The 25231-nt window shown below is 45.4% G+C and overlaps 1 protein-coding gene across 5 annotated transcripts in view; it reads right to left on the bottom strand.

Annotated features, from left to right (window-relative positions):
• LOC116485169 (interferon alpha-inducible protein 27, mitochondrial) overlaps positions 1–25231 on the bottom strand; it is a 39625-nt gene that overhangs the window by 11929 nt on the left and 2465 nt on the right. For 4 of the 5 annotated variants that reach the window (XR_009210286.1, XR_009210285.1, XM_058429551.1 and 1 more), the window contains exons 2-3: positions 3734–3848; positions 567–596 (exon numbers count right to left, since the gene is read on the bottom strand). Coding sequence is in view for 3 of the 5 variants with exons in the window: in XM_058429551.1 (XP_058285534.1) it covers positions 567–596; positions 3734–3824 (121 nt within the window). In the remaining 2 variants the exon portion in view is untranslated. Of the gene's footprint in view, positions 1–566; positions 597–3733; positions 3849–4708; positions 4798–25231 lie in introns of those variants that run through there. The other variant, XM_032180503.2, reaches the window with a different exon arrangement.

A 25231-nucleotide genomic window follows, 5' to 3' on the forward strand; every position in this document is an offset into this window, starting at 1 on the left:
TTGCTGGGGAGCAAATCTCATTAGAGGAGCAGATCTTGCCCAGGAGATTATGTAAGAGGCACATTCAGAGCGACTCAAAGAGACAGCTCTAGGGCTCCATGGTGTTGCCACAGAGCACATCGGAAGCAACTAAACCAAAGGGAGCTGAGCCCTGGCATCTCTTTCATGTCTGCTGTGTTCAATCTCTATTGTTTCACCCTATGCAATCCTGACCATAACCCTGAATGGGCATTACCAGCCCTTTCTCTGGAGAGGAAACAGGATCTCAGAGGAGTTCAAAGACATGCTCAGGGTCACACGGTGAACGTTCTGCAAAGGGGAAATGGCCTCTGCCCGGCTGCTGCCACACCCTGCCCACACACGCTCCAGCTCCCAGTCTCCAAGCCCCCTGCTTCCAGCTTCCAGTGCTATATTTCGAGCTCCTTGTTTCATACTTAGCCCCTCATCCCACCTCCTCCCGTGACCACCCATGTGAGGGAAACCTTGGCATGGACAAGGCCAGCTGCTCCCCAAGTCCACCTCCCTAGGGGCAGGTGGTTACTTGAGCCCCTTCCCCACAGACTCACCTCCTCCAATCACAACTGTAGCAATCCTGGGTGGAAACCAAAAGAACATTCTGTGAGTAGATCCACACTGGCCTCCCTTCCACTTTCTAAGCCGATTGCCCATCTAGGGGGAGGGAGGGGGCTGCCCCAGTTTGGGGGCCACAAGAAGGGATGACTCCTGTCTACCGCTCTTTGCTTCATTTCAGGAAGTGGAATTTCCGGAGAAGGCTGAGGATCACTGGGGGGTTTGACCCCAGCGCTTGTCCTGAATGAAATTTACGTGGCCCTGACCTAGTTGGTTGGTTGGTTGATCGGGGGAAATCAGACGTTATCTTTTCTTTTCTGCCTCCCGAGGCAGGTTTAGTTCAAACAAAAAGCAGAATGAAAATGAACAAAACCTTATAGATGTGGCTAGGAAGGCATGCCACTGTGATGTCCATTCCCAGTAAATACAGGATACTTGGCAATGAAATCTAGGGCTTGGCGGTTTGACTGGGGCAGGGAGAAGTGAACACGATGGGTGTCATGCTTTCTGAGCAGGGCTGTTAGCTCATCTGAAGCAGGGTCAGTGTTTATTAGTGAGGGATACCATGACTTTCTCCTATAGTCCAGAAAAAGCTCTTCAGATAGTAATGAGTCCTCATGGTAGAGAAAGATGTGCTTCCTTTTGCACTGTGTGCCTGAGTCACGGCAAGCACTATAGAATGCTTGAATGCCACGTGAGAGTAATGCTTGAATGGAATGAATTGAAAGCTTCTGACTCTTCAAGGTTCATGCCATTGTTCCCTCCTCCAGGAAGCCTTCCCAGATTCTTCCAGGCAGAACTCATCCTTGCTCCTCCATGACTGGAGCCCCTCACAGCACTGGATATACATGGTTTGCTCCCCCACACGGTGAGCCCCTGGGGAGCAGGCAGAGGTTCTGTTCCCCAGCAGCCAGAGGGGTCAGAACTGCAATTTGAGACCAGGAGTTCTAAAGATAGCCAGATGTGCAGGAGTGAGCTCAGCCAGCTCCCAGGGAGAGGCCTTAGGGTGATGGTGGAGGAAGTAAAAAGACACAGGTATGAAGGCCCACCCCTGAGTGACCAGAAAGGCCACCTGGAAGGGTTATGAGCCCAGGAACTCAGGAATCGATAACCTGGTTAGAAGGTTCAGTTTTATTGGCAGGCAAGAGAGGTGATGTCAAGTTGGCTGGCAGCCTAGCAGACCTGGACCCTGACACACAAAAGCCCTCAGGAACTGGCTGCTGTGTGTCTGGGGGCCTGCCTGTTAGGCTCAGCTGATGGGCATTCATAGGGCAGAGTAGCCTGGCCAGTATTTTGTGCCATTCAGAACCTGCCCTACCCTGAGACCTCCCTCCAACCTTCTCCCACTTCTATTAATATTTCTTTCTTTTTTTCTTTTCTTTTTTTTTTTTTTTTTTGAGACAGAATCTTGCTCTGTCACCCAGCCTGGAGTGCAGTGGCACAATCTTGGCTCAATGCAACCTCTGCCTCCTGGATTCAAGCGATTCTCCTGACTCAGCCTCCCAAGTAGCTAGGATTACAGGCATGCAACACCATGCCTGGCTAATATTTGTATTTTTGGTAGATACAAGGTTTTATCATGTTGGCCAGGCTGGTCTCAAACTCCTGACCTCAAGTGATCCACCCTCCTTGGCCTCCCAAAGTGCTGAGATTGCAGGTGTGAGCCACCGTGCCTGGCCTATTAATACTTCCTATCATTGTTCATTGTTCTACCTCCTGTTCCAAGCTTGGAAGCAGCACACCCACACCCTTCTGTCCTGCCCAGAGCACTTGGACAACAGTAAATTGTCCCAGTTGGTAAATAAGGGACGATATTATCTTCTTATCTTCCTCTGGGGTTGTTACGAGAATTAAATTGACAAACCTCAAGTGCTAGGGTAAGTGACTAGAACATAAAAGCGCTTGCTTAAGTTGAGCTGTTATTATTTTAATTTTATGAATTGCTTGATCTTAAACTGAGAAGTCATCTGCATTTCTGACAAACAGAAAGGACTGCTGGGTGTGGCCCAGGTCCTCACTTGCTCATCACAGTACACTTCTCTGTACTGAGTTGGGAGCCCAAAGAGTGGTGTGTGTTGCCGAGGGCCAGTTACCTCCAAGTTGCAAAACAGGGTGCCAGTGAGGGTCCCCAGCATGAAGGAGCTAACCTCCAGTGCCCCCAGCAAGGGTTTGAGGAGAGAGATGTTGGGGCTCAGGGCAGCTGAGGATGACAGAGTCAGCAAAGGGTGAGTGCAGGCTCAAACAGAGGTTAGAGGTTGCGGCAGGGGTCAGAAGTCAGGGTAGGAGTCAGGGGCCCTGTGCCCCCATTCAAGCCTGTGCCATTTGTGCTGGTTGAGTTGGGGGAACCCCTGGATGTCCACCCAGGGAGACAGAAAGGTAAAGGGCAGTCCAGGGAGACAGAAAGGTAAAGGGCAGTGGATACACGCAGAGGAGCACTTGTCAGCAGGTAGAAGCCAGGATTAGATGCTCACCGAATGACACTGATGGAGCTCAAGAATATGGTTCTCAGTGTGGAAAAAAGCAATAGAATGGGATCTACAGCACACCGTCCTGCATGTCAGTTAAAATGCACGCAAACAAAATACAATACCCATTCTGCAAAAATCCATATGAAAAACAGACACGCATTAAATATATTAGGAAGGTTGAGTTTGAGGGAGGGGAATCGAGGGTGAAAAGGAAGAAAAAGGAGAATAAATAAAACCAGAGAGAGATCTCCCAGAAACTAATGAAAAAAGTGAGCTGAAGAATTTTGTCAAAATCGATACTCTGGATGTGAGATCCCACAGGACACAGGGGCCCTATTGACAAGGTAAACTCCTAAAGGAGATGAATTCTGATGGTGAGTCCGGGGGAAGGGAGAGCTGAAGAGAGTGGGACTCAGTGGTAGATAGACTCTTTCCAGCTAGGCAGGAGGAGGCCCGGGCCCAAAGGGGAGGGGACCTGCGGGACACCCAGGGCTGGGCACCTGGCCAGAGTCTGCCTGCCCCAGGCCCCCTCCCAGATGGAAAGTCAGGGTGGACACCTGCTGTGAGAGGACAGGGCAGGGCAGCAAGGCTGCGGATGTCCCCCCATTTTCTCTCCCACAGGTCCCCGGACAGGACCCCCACCCTCCCCAGCCACCTCCTTGCCCCCAGCACCAGCCCCTCCCAGGAACACTCACCCACGGGCAAAACTGCGGCACAGCCAGAGGCCACCCTGGCCACTTTGGCCACACTGGTCACTGCTGATGAGGTGAGAGCAGAGGCCACCATGCCTGCTCAGGTTAATGCCGTGGCCTAGAGAGTAAGAGGTCCTCAACTTCAGCCAGACCTGCCAAAGGGCAGGAGCTCTGAGGACGGGATGGGCACACAACCTGGCTTGCTTCCAACTTCCTGAAAAATGTGACGGGCTCCAGGGGGCTAGGGAGGCGGCTCTGAGCTTGTGGGGCAGCAGGCCTGGAAAGGATCCTGGGGTGAGGGAGGGAGGGATGTTGGGGAGTTGGGGCTACCGAAGGACCTGTGTTAGGTCAGGGCCCTGAGGGACTTTATTTCCCCAGGGGGGCTGCTTTCTTTCTCCTGAAAGTCCCAGTGCCAATGTCTTAGACACTTCCAGGACTCCCTTATCTCTCCACAGAGCAATTGAAAAGGCACCAAAATTAGGAAATCAGAACCAATCGCCTTTTTAAGGCATATACGGCAGGTGAGGCGCCTGCTCTTGTGTAATCTCCTCACTAACGTGAAAAAGATGGGACCCTCCTCCTCCGCATATTACAGATGAGGGAATGTGATCTGGCTCAGTGATTTGCTCCAGGTCAGAAGCTTTCCATAGGGCAGCAACACCCCACCCAGGCATGGACTTGCAATGGCTTCGACTTGGTTTCTCCTAACACCTATCTCTTCCCCTTGCCCACTTTACCCCAAGCCGCCCTCAAGGCCTGAGGAAAACCTGGGCAAGGACAAAGCTAATTGTCCTTAAATTCCAGAGTCCAGGGACAAGTGGGGCTCGAGTCCCTTCCCATCCAAGGCTCCCTGATGAGAACAAAAAGACCGGGCAGAGAGTGGACGCTCAAGGCCTCCCCTCCGCTCCCTGAGCCCACAGCCCACCCAAGGTTCAGGGCCACGGGAAGGGTAGCTCCTGCCCACCTTCCCAGTCTTACCCAGAGGAGAGTTCCTGAGAATGTGAAGCTGACCCCACGGTCTTAAGCTTGGATGTGTTCCCAAAGGGCTGATTCCAGGCCTTTTAAGCAGCTCCACCCCGACTGAGGCACAGCCCCTTGACACAGGCAACAAATGAGATAGGTTTCGTTTTCCAGGAAACCGAAACTGCAGACATCTTTCTCCCCTCATGCGCAGTCCAGAGGAAAATTCAGTTATTTATAGAAATAGGATTTGCCCACGGCATCAGTCATTGTCAGTTAATATAAAATGCTTTGTCATTTAATTCAGGTATGGGAGTGTGCTCTACACATAATGAAGTCAAGAGAAGTAAGATCAAAGTTCACTCTGCAGCTGTTCTGAGAATATGCGGAAGAGAAAGCACCAGGTCCTGAAATGTACATTTAAATCTTCCACGTGAGTAGTGTGCAAGTTTAAGATTCAAAATGGAGTCACTTGGGTCAAACCTCAGCAGACAGAGCCAGCAAGGCTATAAAGGGAGGGCTCTCACGCAACATGAGGCTCTCCTGTTTGCCTGCTAACAGGAACTATCACAAGAAATGTTTCCAAACTGCAGCTTATCACATGGGCCACACAAGGACAGCTAGAAGCACAGGGAGAGCGAGCCAGTTATGCAAAAACACTTGCCTGGCACAGTGTCTCACAAACCCAATCCAAAACTGCAGGAACCTGACCATAATTCCAAGATTCCCAGTCCTACCTAACAACTACTGACACTTGCCAGTCAGAACTCGCCAGGTCTTGTAAGATGCTTCCAGCACCAATAAACTTTTTTTCTTTCCTTCTTTCTCTCTCTTTCTTTCTTTCTTTCTTTCTTTCTTTCTTTCTTTCTTTCTTTCTTTCTTTCTCTCTCTCTCTCTCCTTCCTTCCTTCCTTCCTTCCGTCTTTCTTTTCTTTTCTTTTCTCTTTTCTTCTCTTTTCTTTTCTTTCTTTTTTTTAATGGAGTTTTGCTCTTGTTGCCCAGGCTGGAGGACAATGGCGCAATCTCGGCTCACTGCAACTTCCACCTCCCGGGTTCAAGTGATCCTCCTGCCCCAGCCTCCCAAGTAGCTGGGATTAAAGGCAACTGCCACCATGCCTGGCTAATTTTTTGTATTTTTAGTAGAGATGGAGTTTCACTATGTTGGCCAGGCTAGTCTCAAACTCCTGATGTCAGGTGATCCTCCTGCCTCAGCCTCCCAAATTGCTGGGATTACAGGTGTGAGCTTTCGGCTGTGGGATCACAGCCATTAAACTTTCTTTCAAAAAAACTTGCATAACTTTCATAAAACAAATTGCATTGAACTTTCCTTCAAAACAACTTGCATAACAGCCTCTTTCTCTAAAAAATCCCTAGCTTTTTCCTCTGTTCTCCAAAACAAAAAGGCCACCCTGGTCCATATTTATATTGTGGGATTGCAATCCTACTTCTTGTGTATTATTCCCAAGTAAAACTATTTTACTTAAAGATTTGTCTCCCCGTCTCTCTCTCTTTTTTTTTTATGTTGACACAAGTGTGACATCAACATGTTGGTTCAACTAGTTTAAGCCACACTGTTGGCAATCTATACTCCTATTCAGGGGTCCAGCAGGTGTCCACTCTGGCTTTCTCTCTGGGAAGGGCCCCCGGGGAGGCAGTATATTCAGAAATCTACACGCCCCTGTGCAGCTACTACATCAGTACCAGAGACTTTGCAAATTAGCATAATGAATGTATGTATGTGACATCATCAGGCTCCATGTCCTAACCAAAGGCTGGGTGGGGGTCACCCTAATGCTGAGGCTCAAATCACTTCTGGATGGAATAATACACAGCCAGCATAGGGACACGGTTTTTGTCCAGCAGTTCTACACAATTTCATTAGTAAACAGTAATGCAAATCAAAACCACAATGAGATACCATCTCACGCCTGTTAGAATGGCTACTATAAAGACACGTGCACACGTATGTTTATTGCGGCACTATTCAGAATAGCAAAGACTTGGATCTAACCCAAATGTCCATCAATAATAGACTGGATAAAGAAAATGTGGCACATATATACCATGGAATACTATGCAGCCATAAAAAAGGATGAGTTCATGTCCTTTGCAGGGACATGGATGACGCTGGAAACCATCATTCTCAGCAAAATCTCCCAAGTACAGAAAATCAAACACTGCATGTTCTTACTCATAAGTGGGAGTTGAACAATGAGAACACATGGACACAGGGAGGGGAACATCACACACTGGGCCTGTTGGGGGGAGGGGGCTGGGTGAGGGAGAGCATTAGGAGAAATACCTAATGTAAATGACGAGTTGATGGGTGCAGCAAACCAACATGGCACATGTATACATATGTAACAAACCTGCACGTTGTGCACATGTACCCTAGAACTTAAAGTATAATTAAAAAAAAAGAAATTCCTCCAAATTAGGAAATGTTCCTTTAACAACCAGCGACACAAGTACCATTAAAAGGGAAAAGACAAAATAAAATGTGGTGGATCATTACCGTAGAATACTAAGCAGCAATTAAAAATAATGAAAAAGACTTATAAAATGTAAAAAAAAGCCAGCATCAGAACAGTATGTATTAGGTTAAACAAAACCATAGCAATAAAATGCATATAACAGAACTACATAAAAATATTTTCTATGGCGATACCTATATATCTCTTCTATCATCTATCCACAGAAATAACTTTAAAAGGGCATGGAGAACTAATTGCCCAAATGTGAGCCACAAAACTATGAAACTCCTAGAAGAAAACATAGGGGAAATTATTCATGACATCAAACTTGGCAATGAAGAGTAAATATTCGGAGTATACCAAAAAATGCTACAACTCAACAACAAAAAATCAAATAATCCAATTTTAAGATGAGCAAAAGTGGGAGTGGTGGCTCACGCCTGCAATCCCACCACTTTGGGAAGCCGAGGCAGGCTGATCACCTGAGGTCAGGAGTTCAAGACCAGCCTGACCGACATGGTGAAACCCTGTCTCTATTAAAACTACAAAAAATTAGCAAGGTGTGGTGGTGTGTGCCTGTAATCCCAGCTACTTGGGAGGCTGAAGCAGGAGAATCACTTGAACCCGGGAGGCAGAGGTTGAAGTGAACCGAGATTGCACCATTGCACTCCAGCCTGGGCAAGAAGAGTGAAACTCCATCTGAAATAATAATAATAATAATAATAATAATAATAATAATAATATAATAATAATAATAAATAATATATAAATAAAATAGGCAAAAGACTTAAATGGACATTTCACCAACGATGACATATGCTATAGTTTAAATATTTGCCCCCTCCAAATCTCATGTTAAAATGTAATCTCCACTGTTGGAGATGAGGCCTAGTCGGGGGTCATGGGGGTGCTTGGCGCTGTCCTCACAGTAATGAATTAGCTCTCACTCTATTAGTTCCTGCAAGACCTGACTGCAGAAAAGACCCTGGCACCTCCTGCCTTCCTCTTGCTCTCACACTGTGTGATGTCAGCTCCTCTTGCCTTCCATTGTGAGTACAAGTTTCTTGAGGCCTCGCCAGAAGCCGAGCAGATACCAGTGCCATGCTCCCTGCAGAACCATGAGCCAAATACACCTCTTTTCTTTATAAAGTACTCAGTCTCCAGTCTCAGGTATGCCTTTATAGCAGTGCAAAATGAACTAATATGATATACAAATGGCCAAAAAGCACATGAAAAGATGTTTAAGATTGCTAATCATTAGGGAAATGCAGATCAAAGCCACAATGAGATACTACCTCACAACCATTAGGATGGCTGCTATCAAAAAAACAGAAAATAAAAAGCGTTGGCCGTTATATAATTGGAACCGTTGTACACTGTTGGTGGGATCATAAGATGGAGAAGTTGCTATGGAAAACAGTATGGAAGTTCCATAAAAAATTAAAAGAACTACTATATGATCCGGAAACCCCACCTGTGGGTATATACCCCAAAGAATTGAAAGTAGGGTGCTATGGTCTGAATGTCATGGCCCTGCCAAACTCGTTAAAATCATAACCCCAAAGGTGATGGTACTGGGAGATGGAACTATTTGGGAGGTGACTAAATCAGGAGAGCAGAGCCCTAATGAATGGGATTAGTGCCTTTATAAAAGAGGCCCCCCAGAGAGCTGCCTTATCCCACTACCATGTGAGGACACAGAGAGAAATCATCATTTATGAACCAGGAAAGGGACGCTGACCAGACACCAAGGGGGCTGACACCTCTTAATCTTGGACTTCCCAGCTTCTAGAACTGTGGGAAATCAATTTCTGTTTTTTAAGCTACCTAGTCTATGGTATTTTGTTACAGCAGTGCAAACGGCCTAAGACGCCGGATCTTAAAGAGATATTTGCATACCCAAGTACATAGCAGCACTATGCACAATAGCCGAGAGGTGGAAGCAGCCCAAGTGTCCATGGATGGGTGCTTCATGGATCAACTAAATGTGATCTATACCTCCAATGGAATGTCATTCAGCCTTATAGAGGAAGGAGATTCTGTCACATGCTGCATCATGGATGAGGACATTATACTAACTGAAATAAGCCAGTCACAAAAAGGCAAATACTATATAATTTTGGCCAGGCATGGGGGCTCACACCTGTAATCCCAGCACTTTGGGAGGCCAAGGTGGGTGGATCAGCTGAGCCCAGGAATTTGAGATCAGTTTGGGCAACATGGAGAAAAAACCCCATCTTGATATACGTATACACACACACATGACAAATACTATAAATTCTACCAATAAGTGGTACCTAGAGTAGTCAAATTCACAAAGACAGAAAGTAGAATGGTGGTTACCAGGGGCAGGGGGAGGGGCAAAGCGGAGCTGTTTAATGGGAACAGAGTTTCAGTTTTGCAAGATGAAAAAATTCTGGAGATGTTTCACAACAACGTGAATATACACCTAACATTGCTGAACTGTACTTAAAAAATGGTCAAGATGGTAAATTTTATGAATTTCTATCACACTATAAAAGGGGGGTCCATGGAAAGGAATGTATGAAATTGCAGCAGTGCTTTACTTCTGAGAGTGGGAGTAGGGGCTGTAATGAGGGGCAAGGATGCTTATCAGAGCCAAAGGGGCTTTAGCCTTACCTATACGAATTTAGATTTTTAAGAGTAGAAGCTACTTCAAGATTTCTTAAGTAATTTAAATGCAATAAAATGTTGGTTTTCATTAGAAAATAATATAATCCCATACTGTAAAGTTAAAAACAAAAAGACAGTAACCTACTGTCCACTTGCCTTCGGGTCCGGTGTGCTCTTCCTTAATGGCTGGAGCAGTGGGGATAACAAGACAGAGACAGAATCAGCGAATCTGGCTGGGAGCCCACTTTGGTTTCCCCCAGGGATCCTCGAGGCGCAGTCTTCCCTGAGAACAATGCCCATGCTGTCTGTACAGGACGCTGTGTTTGGGCACTCAGTGTCTCTTACCTCCCTCTCTTCTTTGAAACAGAAACCTCCTCTTTCAGGTATAGGAGCCCCTGCCCTGACCTATGAGTGTATCAGAGGCATGGGCTCTCCTCGCACTTTCTAAAGGTGAGTCCAGGTGGACTTAAACCAGTCATCACATCCCACCCATCCTTTGGGCCTAATTAAAGGGTTTTAGGAATGAGTAAATGACTCCATTTAAGATAGTAGCATGAACATTTACTAGAGGTATTTGGGAAAGATGTTTCTTTGCTTTTCAGGAGAAAGTACATGAAAAAATGTTCTTTCTGGGAGACATGAATAAAGAAGGTAGCTTCCAGAGCTTGCTAACAGCTGTCTTGTAACCACGAGAGCTGGCAGCCACAGGATGAAGCTGATGCCTCAGAAACAAAGAATAGAAAAGACAGGTCTTTGGCATCCATGTTGTGTTGCTGAATCAAACCCTGCCTGAAGCATACTTTACCTTTGGACCTTTCCATTTAGTAAAGCAATGAAGTCCATTGAACTCTGAGCAAGTTGCAATCAAGTTTCTAGTACTTACAACTCCATAATCCTTAAGTAAAACAGCACTTACTCCAGGAAGTCTTCCCAGGTCACTACAATTAGAATCTATCACTTCCTTTTCTGTCCTACGAGCCATATAGCCTGATCCTCTTCAGTGATTGTACACATTGTCTTATGTTGTCAGTTACCTACGGCTGGATAAAAAGTGACCACACAATTTAGTGGCTTAAAAAAGTTATGTAGCTCATGATTCTGTGGGTCAGCAATCTAGGCAGGTGGTTCTTCTGGTCTCTGCTGGGCCCCTCATCCATCTGCAGTCAGCTGCAGGTCAGCTTTGCAGAACTTGGCTGGGCTCGCTGCCATGTCTGGGGTCTTGTCTGGAATGAATGGACTTTGTGTGCTTGCCCAGCCTGGCTTGTTCTCACGGCAGTGATGGGGTCTGGGAGGTACAGCAGAAGGCTGCAAGGTTTCTTAGGGACTAGGCTCAAGATTAGCACGCCATCACTTCCACCGTGTTCTATCAGCCAGGCCAGAGCAACTCCCCAGGCCAGAAGAGATTCAAAGGGAGGGGAAAGAAATTCCTACCTCTTGATGGGAGGAGCTGTACAGCCATGCTGAAAGGGTGGAGAATGTGGTCATTTCTGTAATTTACCCCAAGTCCCTTCACATCATTAGTTAAGGGCTGGCTTCCCCAACATTGTGTACCCTGGGCAGAGATGGACCTCTGTGATCCTCTGTAGCCAAGGCAATCCTGTGGGATGGAGCCTCGGGGCCCCTTTGGGAGCTGTGGGAGTCAGCTCAGCCAGCATCCCAGGGAGAGCCCTGTAGGAGTGCAGCTGTAAAGGAAAAATAAGTGTGAAGGTCAAACAGCCCAGAGTGGGACTGATGTTGAGGTCAGAGGCCAAGTCTAAACAGGCCTTCCAGAAGTCAAGTGGGGTTTGCTTATCCTCACGGCCAGGCAGGTGCCATGTGGCAGATGCCAGGTCAGTGTGCATCGGACAGCTGGCACCTGATCTGGGGCCAGGCACACAGTAGGTCTCTGGAAATGGGTATTCTGCAGTGGCCTGCTTCTCAGGAGCCCCAGCCCCTTGCCCATCCTCACAGGCTCTGCTCAGTCCACCTGGGGGCTGAGGAGCCTGGGCTCTGTGCTGAGAGGGACATAGCTCCCTGGAGGAATGAAACTTCTCTACCTGTATGGAGAAGGCCCATAGGCCAGGGAAATGCAGTGTTGCTGAACTTCTAGAGTAATCATACAGTCACACCCTGAGTCCTGGGTGGGAAAGGAAGGGATCAGTCATGCAAGAGGACAAAGGGCTTCATAATTGAGGATCAATGGCTCAAGCAATGACCCAAGAGCCACACCATCCTATAATGCCGACTCTGGCTGACTCTCCCATCTGAAGAGCAGGAAACTGAGGCTCAAAGGGCAGACATGACCTGCTGAGGACCACAGAATGAGTGGAAAGCCTGGGGCCAGACCTGGCTCCGGTCACGGACATCCCATGCTGCTTCCTCTTGAGTCCCTCCCTGTCCCACACTCCTGTAGCAGCGCTGTACCCTATCCTGACCACAAGAACAGAGAACCGACACTAGGAGAAGATCACCAGCATCTTTATTTTTCATGCTTCCTTAAATAATTTTGGGAGTAGGGGACTTGCCCTTTGGAAGACCATCATCCAGAGGCCCAGGAAAGTCATCTCCACCAAGACAGCCACCTCCCTGCCTCAGTGTGGTGTTCAGCTGGAAGGGGGTGAACTCAGCCAGGCCCCAAGAGCTGTCCCAGCAAAGCCCAGGATAACTTTGGATGTCACAGAGTGTCCAGCTGCCCCTGGGGAGAAAAAAGGATGAGCACAGGACACAGGGAGGGGAAGCAGCTCCTAACAGGGGGTTGGAGGCCAGAGACTCTGGGTCCCTCCAGAGGCCTGAGGCCCAGGCAGCCCAACCCTGTTCCCCACCTCTGCTTCCTAAAACCCTAGGATTTCTGCTTTGGGAGGGGCTGCTGCAGGCCACTGCCCGGAGAGGAGGCAAGAACTCTGATGGGGAATCCCAGCAACAGGGCAGACCCTCTGAGAAATGGCAGGTTCCTTAGCTTCGAAAGGGCCAGAGAGGGGAGGGGACCTGCCTGGGTTTTGTAGGGTTCACCAGGAACGCAGATCTCCTAGGCTGCACCCCTGGTCCCACCTCCAACCCGAAGAGGGGACAGTGACAGAAAGACAAAGGGCCCAGGAGGCAGAGGATCACGGACCTGCAGGGAGAGGAGAGGCCTCCCTGGGGTTCAGCCTTGGGGCTGGGTCATCTCCTGGCTCTGGTCATCCTGTCCAGAACACTCACCCACTGACTGCAGAATAGCCACCAGACTGCCCGCGGCAACTCCGCCCCCATTGCCAATGGCTGCTGTAGACATCATCTTGGCTGCTATGGAGGATGCGGCGATTCCTACTAAGGTGAAGCCCATGGCACCAAGTGCCACGGGCACAGTCCCCATAGCCACAACTGCAGGAAGTGGAGATTTGGGGTTGGTCCCATGGGACGGAGTTCCCCAGACCTCCCTGACATCCTCCTGTGTCAATGAGGAGGAGGAGGGGTCTGCTGTGCTCTCAGGAAAGCCTCTGAGCAGGGATGGGATCCCAAAACAAGGGCAGTCAACGTGTAAAACAGCCAGTGGACCAGCTCCCAGGATAATCTGAATCCCAGGCTTGTTTATGCCTGTTTCACAGACACCTTCGAGGGCTCACTGGCCCTCCCTGGGCCTCTGTTCCCCTAATGTAAAATAAATACATTGAAGCAAACAGCAGTCTTCAAACTTTCCCTTTTGGCAAGGAAAATATGATCTCTCCAAGCAAAATGTTGACAGCAGACAACATCAGAGCTGCTTTTCTGGAGAGGTGAGGGGATGGAGGCCCTGAAGGCCCTGCAGCAGCATGCGGGGGTCCTCTAGGGCTCCCCAAAATCTCCAGAGCAGTGCAATCAGAGAGCCATCTGCAATCATAGCCACATTTGTTTTCTGTACTGTCTACTAGGGTAGCCACGTTTAGCACTTGAAATGTGGTGCAGGTGACAGAGAAACATTAAGATTTTCTTTAGTTTTGGCCATTGCATTGGAGGACATTGCTTTATAGCAGCTCAAAAGCTTCTGACTCAGTGGATGGGCTACCAGCATTTGTCAAATAATTTTGAGGAATGAGACACAGCTCAGCTGACATACTCCCTACAAAAGTCCCCAAGGATACCATGGGCCCTGCTTTAGACGGGGAGGAATCCCAGGCTCTGACTGCTCAAATGACTCATATGGGGTTGCATGGTTTGTACTTGGTGGAAGCTGAGAGTAGCCCCAGCTCTGGCTGCCTCCGAAGCCCTGTGCCTTTAATAGCTTTGCTTTGCTTCCTGCTGCTCTAAGGTTCCCATCACTCTGTCCACTCCACCGCTACCCAGCTATGTCTTGGAGAATCCTGGGTTTGGTCAAAGCCAGTTTCTCCCAGAGGCTCAGGGCTGGGGGGAGGCGGGGGATGGGGGCTTGAGTTCCTTCCCACAGAGACTCACCTCCTCCGACCACAGCTGCTACAGCAGCCCTGCCTGGAGACAAAACAACAACAACAACAAACAAACAAACACAAACCTATGACAGTGGGTCCACTCTGATACCCCCATCTCAAATTCAACTTTGCTATTCTTTCCCTCTTCTGAAGCCTCCTACCCATCGTAGGCCATAGGTCAGAGGTGAAGGCCCCATCCTCAGGGCTCTGCACATGGCACCTTCTGCAGGAAGCCTCCCCAGGTCCCCGCATCAGAAGTCACCTGTCTCCTCTGCCCAGCCTTGTGGCTGCACCCCCTGCAGCACTGGGCAGAGCATGCCTGGGCCTCTTCAGTTGTGTTGAGCTCTCAGGGCTGGCAGGAACATCTGACAATGGCTGCCGCAGCGGCAGGGACTGGGGTGCTTAGGCAGCTGGGACCAAAGTTCTGGAGACTTCAGGGCCTGCTGGAGAGAGCTCAGCCACCTCCCCAGGAGCTCAGGGAGGCCAGAAAGACCCACCCATTGCAGCAACACTGACTCAAAAATTCATGGGGCCACTTGCATCCTGAAGGGATCAGCTCTCAAGTTTCCTCCTTTAGGGAGAAAAAAGCTCGCCATGTCCCATGATCCTCTACATGCTCAATCCTGCCACCCACAGCCATCAGCAAAGAGTGCGAGGCAGATTAACTCAAAGAGAATAGCAGTTAATACCTCGTAGTGCCAAATCCATTTTTAACCAAGGGAGACTTTACTGAGAGGGACCTCTAACCCCCTAAATCTTAGGAAGGACTCTAACCTTCCTAAATTGGGCCTCAAACCCAAGTTTGGTCAAGCATCCTTGCAGGACTGGGGTTGGGGTGCAGGGCTCATTTTCTCTCCCTTCCTTGTCTTGCACAAGGGATACAGCCTCATTTCCAGGACATTAGAGGGTATCCCAAGCAGAGCCTTTCCCACCCTGATTCTGTCACTTCTTTAATCTTCTGTATTCCTCTCTCCACAGACTTCACACTGAGACTCTCACTTTCCTCTTTTTTCTCTTCATTCATTCTTTCATCCAAAACATATTTACCAAGCTCCTGAGCACTGACCCAAGAGAAAAAGATAGACACATCCTTGTTTCATGAAATGTATTCCAGTAGGGGAAAAGGACAGAAACAAGCAAATGCAAAAAACAATAGTACATATCTACTAAGTCCCTATTTGTCACCAAACTAAGGCACATCAAGGTTAATTAACTTGCCTCAAGGCCACAGCTGTAAGGATTTCAACCAGGGCCACTGGTCAGAGATCATACTGTTAGCCACCAATCCATGCTGACTTCCTGCTTATCACAAATATAGGAGTAGGGCTCCATGCCATTTGTCAGCTAGTGTAGAATGTTTTGTACTATAAATCTTCTATGTGGGATGGAGGGATGTTCTCCATACAAAATGAAGTTCATAAGAAATGCAGTCAGCGCCAGGCGTTGTGGCTCACGCCTGTGATCCCAACACTTTGGGAGGCCGAGGTGGGCGGATCACGAGGTCAGGAGATCGAGACCAACCTAGCTAACATGGTGAAACCCCCGTCTCTACTAAAAATACAAAAAAAAAAAAAAAAATTAGCCGAGTGTGGTGGCAGGTGCCTGTATCCCAGCTACTTGGGAGGCTGAGGCAGGAGAATGGCGTGAACCCTGGAGGCGGAGCTTGCAATGAGCTGAAATCACACCACTGCACTCCAGCCTGGGCAACACAGCGAGACTCCGTCTCAAAAAAAAAAAAAAAAAGAAAAGAAATACAGTCAAAAATTTTGATGAAAAGGAGGATTTTGAATTCCTCACATCTCCAAGAAGGGCATTTTGATGGGAAAAGTAACGCTCCTGGTATCGGGATGTGTTGGAATTAGATTTTCCTGGCCAACATGGTGAAACCCCGTCTCTACTAAAAATACAAAAGTTAGCTGGGCGTGGTGGTGTGTGCCTGTAGTCCCAGCTACTTGGGAGGCTGGGGCAGGAGAATCGCTTGAACCCAGGAGGGTGGCCAGCAAAGAGCGAATGAAAAGCTCAGCAGAAAGGGAAACCTCTTATAAAATCATCAGATCTCGTGAGACTTACTCACTACCACGAGAACAGCATGGGGGAAATTGTCCCGGTGATTCAATTATCTCCCACTGGGTCCCTCCCACAACATGTCAGAATTATGGGAGCTATAATTCAAGATGAGATTTGGGTGGGGACACAGCTAAACCATATCAGGTATTCTTCAGTTTTTCTGTAAATTGAACATTGGAATAAAAGCACAACAGAGTTTTTCTTAGAGCACTGATCTCTTTAACAAAAATTTGTAAAGGGTTATAAAAGGTTTATGAGAATCTTGCCTCATAGACAAACTGATTAAGATTGATTCGTCTGTAAGGTTTTTTTTGTTTTGTTTTGTGCTAATTTTTTTTTTTTTTTTTTGTATTTTTAGTAGAGACGGGGTTTCACCATGGTCTTGATCTCCTGACCTCGTGATCCGCCCGCCTCGGCCTCCCAAAGTGCTGGGATTACAAGCGTGAGCCACCGCGCCCAGCCTTGTTTTGTTTGTGATCCGCCCACCTCGGCCTCCCAAAGTGCTGGGATTACAGACGTGAGCCACTGTGTGCGGCCAGGTTTTATTAAGAATTGAGTTTGACATCAATACTACACTAATGCAAAGGTGAAATCTGGCTTTCTCCCTTAAACAAGATTTTCTTTTTTTCTTTTTTTTTTTTTTTGAGACACAGTCTTACTCTGTCACCCAGGCTAGAGTGCAGTGGTGCAATCTTGGCTCACTGCAACCTCTGCCACCCGGGTTCAGGTGATTCTCCTGACTCAGCCTCCTGAATAGCTGGGATTACAGGCACCCGCCACCACGCCTGGCTAATTTTTTTGTATTTTTAGGAAAGACGGGGTTTCACCATGTTGCTCAGGCTGGTCTTGAACTCCTAACCTCAGGTGATCCACCTGCCTTGGCCTCCCAAAGTGCTGGGATTACAGGTATGAGCCACTGTGCTCAGCTGATTTCATGTTATATTAAAAAAAAAAGATTTTTGTTTGCCTTTTGAATAAGCTATAGACAAAAAAAGGAAAGGAAAGAGACAGACTGTTTGGAAAGCTAAATCTTCCCTCTACTAATGAGTAAAGGTTTTGCCTTTTAAAAAATTCTGAGTTATTGTTTTGGCTAAGTAAATGACTTATGGTGACCTGGGATTTGATTTTATAATATCAAGTGTTTTAAACCTTTGATATTTGACAAAATTTCCAAAATCAAATTATAAATTATGTCTTCTTCTGACCTCCTAATTAGTCTTTTAGATATTAGGTCTCCTCAAGTCCAAAAATGACATATTTGCCTTATTTGGTATAAAAATCATATAGGAAGCATGGCTAAATATGAAATGGTTGGCTGTTTGGCTTTCTTGGCTGTATCTGTATAACTAAGTTATTGGTATGTGTTCTAAAATTATGGGAAACTCCTATAATCATGATATGACTTACTGTATGCTGCTAATAGTTATCATTGTTATGTAAAATTGTTGTATGCCATAGAAGTAACCACAATTTCTAGCCAATTGTGGCTATAATAGTGGCTGTCCTAAAACTTTTTGTCATCCACAGGCAACTGTTATCTTGTTTTGATCCTCTTTGAAAGGTGACCCTTAATCAGCTACAGGACTTTGACAGATGTTCTTGAATGCAGGTTTCTGATAACTTTGGACATTGTGATGTTAGAATGGAGAAAATCTTTCAGGACTTTCATGGAGAGCTGAAATGTTCATGAGCATCAGACAGAACAGGAATTAAGTGCATGAACTAAACTAATAGAAGTCTGAACCAATCTTTTTGACTTTTTGCTGATCTTTTACAGAGCCAAAAAAATTTTTATTTTGTGCTATTTACAACTTTTGATAATTGAGTAAAGTATGCTCCTGTGAACAAAATTTGGAGTATATTTGCTTCTCTCTACCTGATTTCTCCAGAATTTGGAAACTGCATATTCTTAATTTATGGCAATATAGTTATCTGCATAAGTACAATAAGAATCCATTTTATTTTGCAACTGGACACAATTGGAGACATTGGTTATTTTACCAAGGCTTTGACTGTAATGATGTGCTTTCCTTTAAGGAATCAAACTTGACTTATAGAGCCAATAAAAGCCCCTTGGGAAAACTAGCCTCATACCTTGCCTACACAGTCACTGTACAGGGTTCCTGACCAAAGAATGTCACTTTCTGACAGGCCCGAGAGCCCCAAGTTATCTTGAAACCTCTTAAGGAGAGGAATTTACCCAAACTCACAGGTATCTGCTACCAACCCATGGCTGGCCTCAGCTTTAAAAATGTCTTATCTGAGATTCCTTTTATGGAACAAAGTTCCACCAAAGTCAATTTAAAAAGCCTATGTGAAAAATAATCATTCTTGCTGCACTTTATACAAAGTATTGTATTATTATACCGTAAATAAACCAAATTTGTCGAATTATGATTTGTTTTATATTAAAATGAGGACTGGAGAGAGAAAAATTAGGTTTCAAAAACTATGGCACACCTGTTATTAAATTCTAGTCTCATCAGTTGTTTTTGAGTTTTTTTCTGCAATTTAGACTGACCCTGCTTATTACTGTGAACCAATCAGTGATCTCTGGCTGCAGCTCAGAAGAAACAAGAGGGATGGGTAATGTAAAAATCTGGATCAATATTCTAATTCTGGGCACATATTGGAATCAGCTAGAGACCCCGTATCAGCTTGGTTCCAACAATTGCCCAGTTCCTGGAAAGCCTTCTTATTCAGTTTACTTGGGATAATTTTGCTTATTTTACTTTACTGTTGTGGAATATGTTGCTGTTGTACTCTTTGTATAGAAACGTAGGATGAGCTTACTCAATGTTTTCTTAAATTGAACACTTACTAATCTTCCAGATATCACCTTTTGTCAGAACTCAAGAGTTATGAATGGTCCTTGCCATACCGACACTTTCTGACTGAGCTCCACTCTACCCTGAATACAAGAGACCCTAATAGTTAGGCAGGAATATCATCGCCCCTATTCAGTCTGAAGAAGTTACAGAAGGTGGATCTACATACTTCTACAACCCTTAGGCTTAAGGGTTTTCTTGTAAAAGGGAGGGGGGAATTATGTCAGAAGCATTTGAACCAGAGTGACTCCATCTTGAATAAGAGCTGGGTAAAATAAGGCTGAGACCTACTAGGCTGCATTCCCAGGAGGTTACACATTCTTAGTTACAGGATGAGATAGGAGATAGGCACAAGATACAGTTCACAAAGACCTTGCTGATAAAATAGCATGCAGTAAAGAACACAGCCCAAACCCACCAAAACCAAGACAGTGATGAGAGTGACCTCTGGTCATTCTCATTGCTCATTATATACTAATTATAATGCATTAGCATGCTAAAAGACACTCCCGGTAGCACCATGACCATTTATAAATGCCATGGCAACATCAAGAAGTTACCCTATATGGTCTGAAAGGGGGAGGAACCCTCAGTTCCAGGAATTGCCCACCTCAAAAACTCATGAATAATCCACCACTTGTTTAGCATATAATCAAGAAATAACTATAAGTATTATCATTCAAGCAGCTCAAGCTGCCATTCTGACTACGGAATAGCCATTCTTTTATTCCCTTACTTTGTTAATAAACTTGCTCTCGCTTTATGGATTCACCTGAAATTCTTTCTTGCAGATTATCCAAGAATCTTCTCTTAGGATATGGATCGGGACCTCTATCCAGTAACAGCTGCAGTGAGCCATGACCCAATCACTGCACTCCAGCCTAGCCAACAGAGCAAAACACTCTCTCTAAAAATAAAAATAACAAAATAACAAAACAAACAAAAAACCACCATGAACAAAGTCCCTCGTGGTGAAAAATGGATTTACCATGAAGGTTAAGAGACAAGTGACATACTGAGGGGAAAACAAACCAAACAAAATAATACCTTTGCACGATTAGTATCCCCAACTCAAAGAGAGTTTTTCTTATGAATCAATTTTTAAAAGGAACTGCCTTTAACAAGGAACTCCGAAGACTAGGAGACAGCTCCCCAAGACAGAATTACACATGACTAATAGACACTTAAAAAGATGGTCAATCTTACTAATAGTAAAAGATTTAAAGGAGGTAACATTTTGTATGTGTGTCACATGCATCTATTAGTCAGAGTTCAGCTGCAGATAACAGAAGTCACTCCAGCCAACTTAAGCAGAGTGGGTTTTAACACAGGGAATTAGGTGACTATAAGATTGTTCCAGGGGGTGGAGCTTGCAGTGAGCCGAGATCCAGCCTGGGTTGGAGTAGGAGGGTCTAGGCTGATGTTCCAGGAATGGCCCCACCCCTAGAATGTGGCTCCACCCTAGAAGTGGGCCACCAAGAATGCTTCAGCCAGTGCCATGATCACGAAACTGGGATATCGGGAAGCCACTGCCACACCTGTTGGCTCTGGGGCATCTATGCCAGTAAAATTAAACCTCACCTTCTGCATCTCGCATAGTAAGGTAAGAAATGGATCCTGGGACTCTGCTTCTGCTACTGCAAAAAACCAAGTCCCTACTACAATGCTTGGCAGTAGAAGCAGCAGAAGCACAGCCCCTGTGTCCCTTCCACCTTCACATCCTTGCACAGGGGAGTCAGCTTGGCACAATTGAGGTCATTTGCAGAACTAGCATATGGGTAAGCCAGGGGAATAGAGTCATTAGCTTTCTATCCTTGAGGGTTCACAGCAGAGCATGAAACAGAGCTGAGTGACTGCATCCTTATGATCTGCCTCAGGAAGCAAATAACTGGAACACAAGGTGTTTGCATGAGGCAAGGAATAGTGATCCTCATTCACTGCTGGGTATGGCGTGTTCTAACCCATACTTTCTGGTCAGCAATTTGACAGCATGTAGTGAAAGCTTATTTGGTTTAGAAATTTTACTTCTTGGAATTCATCACAAGAAAAGAATCAGAGATGTGCACAAATATCTGCACATGAATGATGATCACAGTGTTTTTGATGACAGCTATAAAAGCAGTCAGAGTCCAAATGGAGTTGCTTGTGTTAAAAAAAAAAACGACACCCACCTGGCCGGGTGCGGTGGCTCACGCCTGTAATCCCAGCACTTTGGAAGGCCAAGGCGGGCGGATCACGAGGTCAGGAGATCGAGACCATCCTGGCTAACATGGTGAAACCCCGTCTCTACTAAAAACAGAAAAAATTAGCCAGGCCTGGTGGCGGGTGCCTGTAGTCCCGCTACTCGGGAGGCTGAGGCAGGAGAATGGCGTGAACCCGGGAGGTGGAGCTTGCAGTGAGCCAAGATGCGCCACTGCACTCCAGCCTGGGCAACAGAGTGAGACTCCGTCTCAAAACAAAACAAAAATAAAAATAAAAATAACAAAAAACACACCCAAACTCTGACAAACACAGCTAGGGAAAACCCAAGAAGAGAGGATTTTCACGCTTTTGTATGCCTGAGAACAAAAACTATCATCTGCAAAAATTGCAATCTTGCACAAAAGCCATCACAACCTTACACAAAAAATACTTCCGTGAGCACATCTGCCCAGAAACTACCTGCCCAGCCTCGGACTGGTGTCACCCTTGCTGTTAATTCTTATAGCCAAACATGTTGTTATTATTATTATTTGTAAAAGTAAGTTCTTCTAAGAGTAATTGATTAAGGCTGTTGTCTTTTAATTGCTTTCTAATCTGGCTTCAAAACAAGTATGTGATTGTCTTCATTTTTCCTTTAAAAACCTTTGTCTTCCTTTATGTCCTTGAATATGTACATAGTTTACTATGGCATGAATTTTCCCACTGCAATGCTGTATTCTCAAATAAATGTCATTTTCTTTTAGAGGGCTTCTCTCTGTTATTTAGGTTGACACAGCAAAAGTGTGAAGTAACAAAAATTGAATAAATAAAATTTTATACTCCTCTATAAATAATTATATGTAGCCACTGATGATAGAAGCAGAAATGGGTTTACCTCGAAGCAAAAGAAGCCTGAGTTCAGGGACCCTCGCTTGCACTGGTTCCTTCCAAGACCCTAAGAGCAGCTCCAGCCATTGCTCACTTTGTTGTTGTTGTTGTTATTATTATTATTTGCAAAAGTTCTTCTAAGAGTAATTGATTAGGGCTGTTGTCTTGTAATTGCTTTCCAATCTGGCTTCCCTCTGCCATACTTCCCCTGGTTTGAGGTGACATTGTAGTGTTACTGGTATTTTGTATTATAACTCTCTTTTTTTAAGCTCTCTGCCCCACCAATTACATAAGCTTCGGGTCCCTAAATAGACTGGATCTGTCCCTGGTTATAGATTTATATTTATTGGCAATGGGGAATGGTTCATTAGATATTGTTGAGTGAAAGAGGCAACTTACAAAACAGTGGTAAAGAAAGACCTCATTATATTAGGCGATTCTTGTATTGCTACAAAGAAATATCTGAGACTGGGTAATTTATTTTAAAAAGAGGTTTAATTGACACACAGTTCCGCAGGCTTTACAAGAAGCATGCTGCTGGCATCTGCTCAGGTGCTAGGTAGGCCTCAGGAAGCTTACAATCATGGCAGAAGGTGGAAGGGGGGCAGGCACATGAGATGGTGAAAACAAGAGTCAGAGAGAGTTGAGGGGAGGCGCCACACACTTTTAAACCACCAGATCTCACATGAACTCGGAGCGAGAGCTCACTTATTATGAAGCAGGTGGCCCAAGCCCTTCATGAGACATCTGCCCCCATGATCCAAACACCTCCAACCAGACCCCAACTCCAGCACTGGGGATTACAATTCAACTACGAGATTTGGGTGGGGACAAATATCCAAACTATATCACCCATGTAGAACGCTTACACATATGTATGTTTTTTGGTGCTAGATGAATTACAATGCCTCAGGCATAAGTCACTTTTACAATAAATGAAAATACCAAAATGGTTCCCATTTAAGAAATATTTGCCAATTAATTTTTAAATTAAAATATAATTGTGTTCTGGGTAGGGATAAAAACTAACTGGAAATGGGGATGAATGAATTTTCTGGGGTGACGGAAATGTTCTTTATCTTGTTTTGTGCAATACTTATATGATGATATGGAAATGTTAAAATTTATTGAACCGAAAAGCTGCACTCTGCATTTTATTGTACACTAATTATACCTCCACACAATATATATAATAAAATAATCACATTAAAATTGAAATATTGAAAAGAAAAAATTACACTCAGTTCCATCACCTTAAAACAACTACTTAACACTGTGGGATGTTTCGCCGAAATGTATTTTCCCCCAACTTCTCACCTTTTCATATTTATACTATATGAAAGGTATGTGTATGCTTAGAAAGAAATGTGTGATGACAAAAGGAATTGCTAAGGTCAATTGAGCTCACCATGTGCCAGGCACTGTAGCGAGAACTTTACATGCATTTACGTTTAATCTTCTCAACAATGTTATTCTCATTTTACAGATGAGGAAACAGATGCAGGAAGAGTAAGGAATCTGCCAGAGTCACACGGCTAATGTTACAGAGCTCAGATCTGACTCCAGGCAATCTAATTCCCCCACCCTTCTAGATGCCCTACCTGGCTAGATGAGCCATTTTCTTGCTGGGGAATTTATGAGCTCAACTGTTCCAACTTCTCCATATGCATTCTTGGTTCCCCTCGGCCCACATCTACCCTTCAGTCTTTTTGCAAAGTCAATCAACACATTCATAAGTACTCCCACTCCAGCCACTGGTAACGGAGGCTTCTGTATGGGTCCCTTGGAAACTGGGACTCATTCCTTATAGGGTTTCTTGATCTTGATTACTTTTTTTTTTTTTTTTTTCTCACACAGGGTCTTGCTTTATCACTCAGGCTGAGTTTAGTGGCATTGGAAGAGGAATTAAAAGAAATTAAAAACTGTGTAAGCAAAAACTCAGTTGTATGTAAAAAACCCAATTCCCCTTAAGGAAGAGAAAGGGTTGGAGTCCTTTAAAATTAACTGCCTGTTTTTCTTTCTGAAGCTAGTGAGCCTTATCTCTCCCTTTTCCAGGCATTGTGAAGACTCTGTTTCTCTAGCTGTGCAGCTGCAAGGTCACTAGACAGATACTCTCAAGTCGTAAAACATGTTGTTCCTTGAAAAGTAAGAAATAATGTAATGCATGTCTCAATTGAATAACTGTCTTTGTTTCTCGCTTCTGTAATATGCTTCCCACTGCACAAATCTCCCCCTGCCCCAGGAAATGCTTAAAAGGTAGCCTGACTCTTTGTTCAGGGCTCAGTCCTCTGGATGTTAATCTGACTGGGTTGGTGCACCTAAATAATTAAATAATTCCTCCTCAACCCCTTGGTCTCTTTGGTTCCTTAATTATCCCGCAGCAGCATGAACAAGGCTCACTGCAGCCTTGACCTCTTGGGCTCAAGCAATCCTCCCACTTCAGCTCCCTAAGTAGCTGGGACTAAGGGCACATGCCACCAAGCCTGGCTAATTTTTGTATTTTTTGTAGAGACAGGGTTTCACCATGTCGCCTGGGCTGATCTTGAACCCCTGAGCTCAAGTGATCCACCCACCTGGGCCTCCCAAAGTGCTGGAATTACAGGTGTGAGCCACCGCACCCAGTTAAAGTCACAGATCTCCGAGTCAGGTCTGAGCTCTGCAACATTAGCTGTATGACTCTGGCAAATTAATCTTCCTGTATCTGTTTTTTCATCTGTGAAATAAGAATAACATTAAAATAATTTATTCTTACTATTTTTTAAAATTAGAATATTGAGAAGAAGGAAAAAAATACCTATGTTCCCACTACTATAATGGAACCTTTGCCATCATTTTGCTCTTGGTTGGCATCTCCCCCTACCCCATTTTTAAAAATTAAAATTGACCCTCTTTCTTTCCTTTCTTTTTCTTTTTTGAAGATGATGTCTTGCTATGTTGTCCATGCTGGACTCATACTCCAGAGCCCAAGCGATCCTCCCTCTTCAGCCTCCTGGATAGCTGGGACTATGGGGATGTGCCACCACACCTGGCTTAAGCCAATTTCTTTTTAATTCATAATTTTTAAATCAAAACAATTTACTCAACTCTTTAT

This window comes from Hylobates moloch, unplaced genomic scaffold (assembly GCF_009828535.3).
Source record: "Hylobates moloch isolate HMO894 unplaced genomic scaffold, HMol_V3 SCAFFOLD_16, whole genome shotgun sequence".
NCBI lineage: Eukaryota > Metazoa > Chordata > Mammalia > Primates > Hylobatidae > Hylobates > Hylobates moloch.